The sequence below is a fragment of the Macadamia integrifolia genome, chromosome 11 (genome assembly GCF_013358625.1).
Source record: "Macadamia integrifolia cultivar HAES 741 chromosome 11, SCU_Mint_v3, whole genome shotgun sequence".
NCBI classification, from domain to species: Eukaryota; Viridiplantae; Streptophyta; class Magnoliopsida; order Proteales; family Proteaceae; genus Macadamia; species Macadamia integrifolia.
This window is the reverse complement of record NC_056567.1, coordinates 17,083,380-17,092,362: the sequence shown is the minus strand read 5'-3', so window position 1 is coordinate 17,092,362 and position 8,983 is coordinate 17,083,380. Positions and strand designations below refer to the sequence as shown.

At 36.5% G+C, this 8,983-nt stretch overlaps 1 protein-coding gene across 2 annotated transcripts; it reads left to right on the top strand.

Moving 5' to 3' along the window:
• Window positions 1–1,966: 1,966 nt before the first annotated feature.
• On the top strand, window positions 1,967–5,145 carry LOC122092635 (NAC domain-containing protein 86-like). 2 transcript variants are annotated; one of them, XM_042662863.1, is made up of 3 exons: window positions 1,967–2,334; window positions 2,582–2,859; window positions 4,693–5,145. In XM_042662863.1, the coding sequence occupies exons 1-3, from the start codon at window positions 2,178–2,180 to the stop codon at window positions 4,969–4,971; spliced, it is 714 nt and encodes a 237-aa protein (XP_042518797.1). In that variant the 5' UTR covers window positions 1,967–2,177; the 3' UTR covers window positions 4,972–5,145. The 2 variants fall into 2 exon arrangements, with proteins under 2 accessions (XP_042518797.1, XP_042518796.1); XM_042662862.1 differs by having other exon boundaries at window positions 2,582–2,862.
• Window positions 5,146–8,983: the final 3,838 nt, after the last annotated feature.

Genomic DNA, 8,983 nt, shown 5'->3' with positions numbered 1-8,983 from the left:
CACGGTCTGAAAATCAGGGGCCCAAACGGAGCATCGGCGTCTACTGTTGCGGCGGCTTTAAGCCCTAACTAGCTTAGGCGCACTTGAAAGATAGACCCTCCTTTTCAGCTGATTTCAAGGGTTCTTGAAAATGCTACCATATAACAGAAAACATCTGGCAAATCACCACGTACTTGTAAAATTATTTCATTGTGACTAGTTTTTCAGCCAAACAAGTGTAAAGCTGTATACATTATAATTCTCCCTAGATTTTTTTATGACGAAACCTATGCATTGTGTGCCCACACTGATCTAATGACTTGAACTCTTTCATTGTATTACTTTCTTCATCATTTTTCTTAGAAGGGCAAACTTTCACCTCTTTTTCTTTTTCTTCTTTGATAATTTTTTAAAATTTGTAAATTGATCCGGTCTAGTCGTTGTAGTGCAGTCCCTCCAACACCCCCGTCATCTTGTTATTTTATGGGGCTTGAGAGAAGGGATTGAGATATTGATATTGGATCGATGGTATCATCCGGACTGTATTGATATCAGCCAAGGTTGATCACTACTGGTTGGTCCTAGATTGGTTATAGTATCAGATCAAGGGTAAAATCATATAAAAAAAAATTCATTATTAACGAAAACTAGGGGTAAAATTGACTGATCTCAATCCCCAATACCAATCTGCTTGGGAGTTCAAGAGGACAGGACGGTCATTTGTGCCTGCTATGTCGAAACTTTTCCTATGCCAAACTGTAATTTTTTTTTTTTTTTTAAAGGGGAGGCAATGCTTCAAGATATCACATGACAAGTGGTAGGACTTGATAGCATCCAAGTGGCAATTAATTCCAATCTACCGTTTAACTCAATTGTTCCCTCTTAGGGAACTTCCCTTGTGAAATAAATTTGATCAATAAGTACAACATCTCAATCAATTAACTTCCATTGTACAATGACGATGACTGATGACATATCAAACAGCCTAGACAGAAGTTAAAAATCGGGATGGTTCTTGTGCATGCCAAGGCCCATCTAAGGGATAATTTATGAGAGCCCCATAGAAACATAGAGTTATATAGCTATATCAATGCGTAAAGATAAAGAACCATTGTGGTCCATAAGATGGGAAGAAATGGTTTCTGATCATTCCTTGTGTTCATATCTCCCCGACTTGTTGGAAGTGATGATTAGGGAATGGTTAGCTGGCCCAAATGATTACAACTTCGATGAGGGCATAAAGCCATGAATGATGAAACTGACCCGAAGCCTGCCTTATGTTGACCATGAAATGATTGGATTGACCTTGATGGGTTTGTATGATCCATTAGACCAGTTGGTTAAACCGGCTGGGTCAACTGGTCTAACTTTTTTTTTTTCAGGGATTCAAAAGTTACAATGTCACGGACTCACTCAATAATCAGTCCGGTCCATTAGTACTGGATCATAGACCGGTTGGTTTTATAAATATGGTGGATCGTAGTCTTCACAATCAAACATTAACCATGCATAAGTCCCATGGCCTCAGTATGAACCTGCGGGACTATACGGATTGAACTCAGAGATAGAGAGAGAGATGCATATCAGCCTTTCTTTCATTTCATACCAACTTATAGAAAGGTGATAATTTAACAGTTCTAACAATCAAAATTTGAGCATGTCTTCTATGAATCAGATTGGAAGATCAAAGAAGATTGTAAAACAGCTTTTGTCTCGTGGGCAAATCCAATCTTTAATATCTGAGAAAAAGAATTACCAAACGATGATTTGGATATGAGTAATTATTACGTTAAAAGGTTAGGATAAAAGAAAAAGAAGAATATAGAAAGAGGAAAAGGGAATCCTAAAATCAACCCACCTCTCTTCTCTTCATCTTCACGACTTGCCCTTTACCAACCTCTCTCTCTCTCTCTCTCTCTCTCTCTCTCTCTGAAGTGTGATAAGCCCATAAATTGGAAAACGGAGTTGGAAGAGTAGGTTTGGTATGGTAAGAGGGAATGGGCTTGCAGGGAACGATTGTCTGAGAATCTGTAAAAGAGAAAGCGAAAGATGACTCAAAGACAAGGTACTTTGAATCCTTTTATATGTGATGATGATAATGGTGATGGTGATAAGAAAAGGATTCATCACTGCTAGAGGAGAAAGAGAGAGAGACAGACAGACAGACAGAGAAGGGAGTGAAGGAAAAAAAGAAGAGAATGGCTCCCATTGGATTACCTCCTGGTTTTAGGTTCCATCCAACTGATGAAGAACTTGTGAATTATTATCTCAAGAGGAAGGTCCATGGCCTTCAGATTGAACTCGACATTATCCCCGAAATCGATTTATACAAATGTGAGCCTTGGGAGTTAGCAGGTTTTGTATCTCTCTCTTTAATCCTATATTAATTTCAAAAGAGAATTGATATGGGTTGATATGATCTTGCGCTCTTTAATCTTGTAAACTGATTTATGGGGTTAAGCTTTCTTAAAATTCGTGTCATGATTTATTTAGGTTTTTATTTTCTCTATATATATATATATATATATATTTGTTTGATTCATTAGGGATTTAATTTATTTCAATTTCTGATCCATTCTTGATTTTTGTTTTGATGTCATAGACAAGTCATTCTTACCAAGTAGAGATCCAGAGTGGTATTTTTTTGGACCCCGGGATCGAAAATACCCAAATGGGTTCAGAACAAACCGAGCAACTAGAGCTGGATACTGGAAGTCTACAGGGAAGGATAGGAAGGTGACTTATCAGAATAGAGCCATTGGAATGAAGAAGACATTAGTCTATTACAGAGGCCGAGCTCCTCAAGGGACGAGAACAGATTGGGTGATGCATGAATATCGCTTAGATGACAAAGACTGTGAAGACACTATGGGAATTCAGGTTGTTCGTGTATTAGAATTTTGATTAAAATGATGATGATGATGATTCACAATGTGGGATAATTTCATCTGCGCAACGGTAAGGTTGCTCCACCTTGACTTAGTGGTTGAAGATTTGAGTAAGAAAATAGTCTCTCCACGAAACGTTGGCAAGAGACTGTATATATTATGACCATCCCCAGACCCCGCAGTGGCGAGAGCCTCTTGCAACCTATTTTTTAAAGGGAGCTTAACTAACTGTTAGGTCTTGATAATGCAAGGACCACAAAGCATATATAAGTTGTTGAGTTGATAGCTTGCCAATTCTAGCAATGAATGAGGTATTAATGATCCTTGCATGTCACAGCTATCAAATCAAGATAAAATGGTTGTTTAAGGCCCCTTGAACAATGAATCCACATCCTCTACATCCATGCGGTGAGCATCAAATGGCTAAGAGCATCTGGGCACTCACCTCAAGAGATTCTTAGCTACGATGCTCACTGCATCAGTGCAGCAATTGTAGACGATTTTTACACTTGAACAATGGCTTAGTTGAAGCATACAACAATAGAGTATCATTGTCCACATTATCGTCATCATCATCAACATTATCATTGTTGTGTTGTTTTTTATTTTCTTAATTTCTAAAAGAAGTAGAGGTCAAAGTTATTTTGAATCGATCCACTGAATTAGTGGTTATGCATTCAAATAGGAAACAGTCTCTCTGTAAAGTAATGGTAGGATTACATATATTATGACCCCTCCCCACATCCTATAGTGGCAGAAGTCTCGTACACCAGCCATACCCACTAAAGATACCTTCCAAATTCTAAGTCTAGGGCATATTCAAAGCTAGCACTATCAGTATCCTTCTATTTCTCTGTTTCTTTGCTTGACATATATAAACACAAAAGCAAGCTTGGATCAATGTTGGCTGAATTGGTGCCATGGACTAAGGTAAAGAAGGCCCTTTACAAGTTAGCACCACCAACCAACCGGAGAGATGAGGTAGCTTTAATGCTGTTAACTAGGTGTGTAGTACACACCATGATTGGTAAAGAGACACTTTACATGTTAACAGGTACCAAATCAAAGAGAGGTGCAAGCTTTAATAGCCAAAGAGAGGTGGTAGAAGGGGATAATGAACGTGGGTTGCCCATGACGTGCATGGAAAGTTAGTTTTAGTCCTTCTCTTTCCCTCCTTCTTTTATTCTAGACTTGAATAGACAAATCAGTTTAGATATTCTTTTCTTCTTGTACCCCTAGGCTTAGAGCTTCACTTTAGCTATTCTAATGAGACAAAAGAAAAATTCACCCATCACTTTCATAGGTGTCGGTAGCTTTTTCCATTTATTCCCAAACTACCCTTCTGCTCATTCCATCAAAAAACCCTAAAATATTCTTAAAGTATCCCCTAGTCATGAAAAAAAAATTCAAGATCCAACCTTTCCTTTCCTTCCAATTCATTAAGTCTAAGAAGTTATACTCAAGACACCCATCTAAGATTCAGCTTTCCCTCTATCTAGTTCACTAAATAGTTCTCTCTCTCTCTCTCTCTCTCTCTCTCTCTCTCTCTCTCTCTCTCTCTCTCTGTATAAGTCTTTTTAGGTTATTGTAGAGCTCAGACCAAGTAGACCAAGGCCCGGACCATAGAGATGTATGTGGGGTCTTTTATCATACGGACTAACTCGTGTACTACCAAATGGAAATAGTAAAATGTTATACTTCACATAGTGACCCCTAGAAAAGCCCTTTGAGAGGTTTTACAACTATATATTGAAAATTAGATGTGAATTAAGTGTAAGTATATCTTAACAATTGTACTAACTATATATGTTTTAATTCATCTCAGGATACTTATGCTTTATGCCGTGTTTTCAAGAAGAATGGAATATGTAGTGAAATCGAAGAGCAAGGGAGAAGCAATTTATCAATGGTTGAGAGTAGTTCTCAAGGGATAATCAATGATTATGAAACTATGTCACCAGATGTGCCAACTGGATCATCATCATGCATTGAAGATGAAGATAAAGATGAAGAATGGATGCAGTTCATCACAGAAGACGTATGGTGTTCATCTAACTCCAATATAGGTAGCCAAGATGCATCATATGTTGGATTCTCAAATTGAAGTTAGTGTATTGGAAAATGGGTAGAGAATCACAAAATTGGATTTAATTTGTAGATTTCTTAATTGTTTATTTGTATGTATTTCCTCTGTGAGGGTTGTGACCTGCAGTTTTATGGAAATTCATTAATACAGTATGATTCTATGGGTTTGGATTTTCGTCTCTATGTAAGGTTGTTTGGGTGTATCTTCTGGAATATTAATCATTTAATTAAGAAACTCTACTTCTCTTGACTCTTTCCAATCTCTACTTAGGAGAACTGTGAGACAATACATTGCCCATATTACCAATCCTCTCCCCTCCCCTCACACAACCACCCCCTCCCCCAAAAAAAAAAAGAGAAGCAACAAATTTTCAATATCCGAGAATGAGTGAATTATATTTATATATATATATATAGACATATATATATATATATATTTTTTTTGGAGGTGGTGGTGGGGGCCGAAATAGATTCATTGCTAATACATGGGATCTCCACATCCGGTTCATTGGCATTCTTGGGAGACTCCTCCTAATGGGAGTGTGTGTTTGACTGTATGGTTTTCTTTTTTCTTTTTCTTTTTCCCTTCTTTAGTTTTCCCCTCCTATATTATTGATCCTCCCAATAAAGAATTTAAGTTTTTGAAAACTAGGAAGAGTGCATGCTGAATCAGCTATGACGGACCAAAAGAGTGCCATCTAGGGGTGTTAAAACGTACTCTGAATCGATAAAATTGAACCAAAAAGAAACTGTATCGAACCAAATCGCTCATTATCGGATTGGTTTTGGACTAGCATATCATAGGATTGGCTGAAAACTAGATTGCACCGAATCGTCCGATATCTAAACCAATACTGGAATCAAATGAAACCAACAAAAATCATTGCGTATGAGGTTATGAATAGATGAATTGACTATCCGTTGATTTTAATATTAGTGAAAAAATTTCTGGTCATAAGGGGAATTTTAATAAATTAATAAGTATGAGGTGATGAATAGGGAAATTCATTACCCAAAAAAACAATGAATAGAGAAATTGATCAATAACAATGTTTCCATCGATCTCCTTGTTCACAATAAAAAATTAGTTGGACAGTTAAACGAATGATTTGATAGTAAAATTTATTTTCTGATTCCAATATTAGTTATCTTCTCAGTATTTAGTTATCCATTAATTTTAATATTAGTTTTCTTCTCACTAATTAGTTATTCATTGATTGCAATATTTGTTCTGATTACGACATGAACAGATCAAATCAATTTCCCGATTCCTGGTTGCTTACTTGTTTGACTTGGGGAAGATGTTTAAAATGTTTATACCGAATCATTCCTACTACATGTTATGAATATAAGATTTAATTATGGTTCAAGCCTGAAAAAAAATTAATCTAAACTGGAATTAACCCGAAACTGTACCAAACCAAACTTGATTCATTCCGACCAAATTCGGGCCAAATCAACCGTTTAACACCTCTACATACTTGCATCCAGCTCCTGCCTCTATACAAGAGTGAAGATGTTAGAAAATAAACATGGACAGAGTATAAGACTTATCTGGATATGTAGTATTTTGCATTGGATGATGTACAAATTCATATCATCATAGTAATCCTTCTTCTTGAATCAGGAAGAAATATAATTTGAGTCGAATCGTATCAGAATGATACCATCCTTAAGATTTTTAAACGCCCCTAATTGTGCAACTGGGTTGACCATTGCGTTTATACCTCCAAAATAAAACAACTCCTAATCACATAAGGTCCAATATATGGTTACATAGGGAAGTCCGAAGGGTATATTCATTATCAGACATAAAGAGACTTGGAAAAATAGAACACAAAGTGGGAAGAAAAAAAAAACTTTCTTAAAAAAATCCCTTTTTTCAAATTTCAAACCATCTATAAAATATATAGACAACGTACCTTTTCATGTATGGGTGTATCTATTCATATATAGATATGATTGTACATATACAAGTGTCCCTACGTGCCTGTATGTGTACAAGCATCCCTGTACACATACGAATGTGTATGTACACCTATATATGAGTGCAAACCCACACTGGTACCCACACCGTCCTGGTAAGTGTAATATTTGAAACTTTCGACACATATAAAATCCAACAGGAGATGGTTTTGTGCTTTCCAATATTTAAAAATTTAATATTTTTGGAGAAATTTAAACAAAAAAGAGCAAAGTGCTTATTTTCTAACTTCTTCCTATCACACCCACAAGGTGAGTGGGTAAAATATTACTAACTTTACTTTTAATTGGTATTAAAAGGAATTGAAAGTATTACATATCATAAGGTGACTTAAAGGGTGCTTGAACTTCTGATACCATGTCAGAGAAAGTAGCAACCTAGCAGGTGGCTGTGTTTAGAGAGAAGATACACAAATTAAAATAGTTCGGTTCACTTGAACTACATCCACACGACTCAATATTTTCTTTGCTTGCCTCCATAGTCCTGTGATTCTCTCCTTAAATAGAGAGAATTAAGGAGGACTTGCACTACACAAGGGAACAATGTAGGTGAAGATAAAATGGGAAGAAGGTAGGTGAGATGAGGATATACATAGTAACGAAGTAGGTAGGATTGAAATCCTTAATTCTTGTTTCCTTCTTCATACGATTCCACTTCCTTTCTTGAGGAAATGGATGTTGATCCAATCTCTTTGTCATTGTCAAATCGTGATGCTGGTGTGGCAAGATTATCTCTTATAAAAACAAACAAAATCAAACAACCATCAAAAGCAACAAAACTAACTATATAGACTAAGAATGTTTCTATGGAAAACAAGACATCAAGTTTTCCAGTCTATTGATCACAAATAGTACTAGGAGAACCTAATGCGATGACTCCATCTCGCCGTAAAAACATTATAGCCCTCTACAACACCGGCTTTTTCAGGAACAATCGCACCATCCTTAGTGAGGCATGCAGAAGAGAAAGGCTGCCACTCAATAAATTGGTCGAAGGAAAATTCATCGTCTAGATCCACACTAGCTTCATTAGGCAAGGTTTCTAGGATCTCTTCTAAAGAGGTGACAGAGGAGCTGGAGGCTCCAAAGGAAGGGTTAGAAGTGAAATAATGTCATTTTCCCTCCGAATTCCTTATGAGTTGAGTTGAGATTTTATTCCAATTTTTTTCATGTGGTGAGTTAAAATCTAGTAATCTTCTGTGCTTTATTCATAACACAGTCTAGATTAGATAATGATGTAGAGGAGGAAAACAATAGACATAACCATAGACATTGATAATAAAGGAGAATGCTTCACTTCCACAGAAAATCTCTGAGACTGTTACTGTTAGGAACCCCAAACATTTAAATCCATCTTTTGACTAGTTCAATAAATATTACAATCTTATGAGAAACTATAAAATTCTCCTGTTAAAAAGATAATTAATTCCAACAAACATTACCAGCTTGTTAGCATGTATAGACTCCCCATGTTAAAAAGCTAATTGTGGCCTTCCTCTATGGTACAATTTGGAGAGAAATAAATAACAGTTTAAGAGTCAAGACATCATATGATGTAACCCCAATTGGCATAAACAACCAAAACAATGGTGAGTAATAGCCATTTGTTATGTGCAAGCACACTAGAAATGCTTCCTACTTTAGAGTTAGCAAACCAAACATTGTTCTTCTTATCACTCCATTTAACTGTTCTTGTTCTTCTCTTCTTGTTGACTGGGGTAGAGCAGCTAGTTTCTCTTCTCTCCATCATGGCTTTTCCATCAGTAGAGAATTCATCTTTTATTACCATGTTCTCAGAATTCTCTCCAAGATAGACACATGATGTCAACAGAAGTGCAAGTATATTATGGATACCAGCATTTGTTGTATCATTTATTAGGGTCCATCCACTCCTTCTCTTCATTGAACTCCTGATCCCCCTAAACTTATCTCTTGCAAATGCCTTGAACTTACCAAAGAATGAGCCATTTTGAGGCCTTGATGATGTATCAACTTTCACCATGGGGTAGTTATATGTCATCAATGGATTCAAATGGACCTGAACAGTC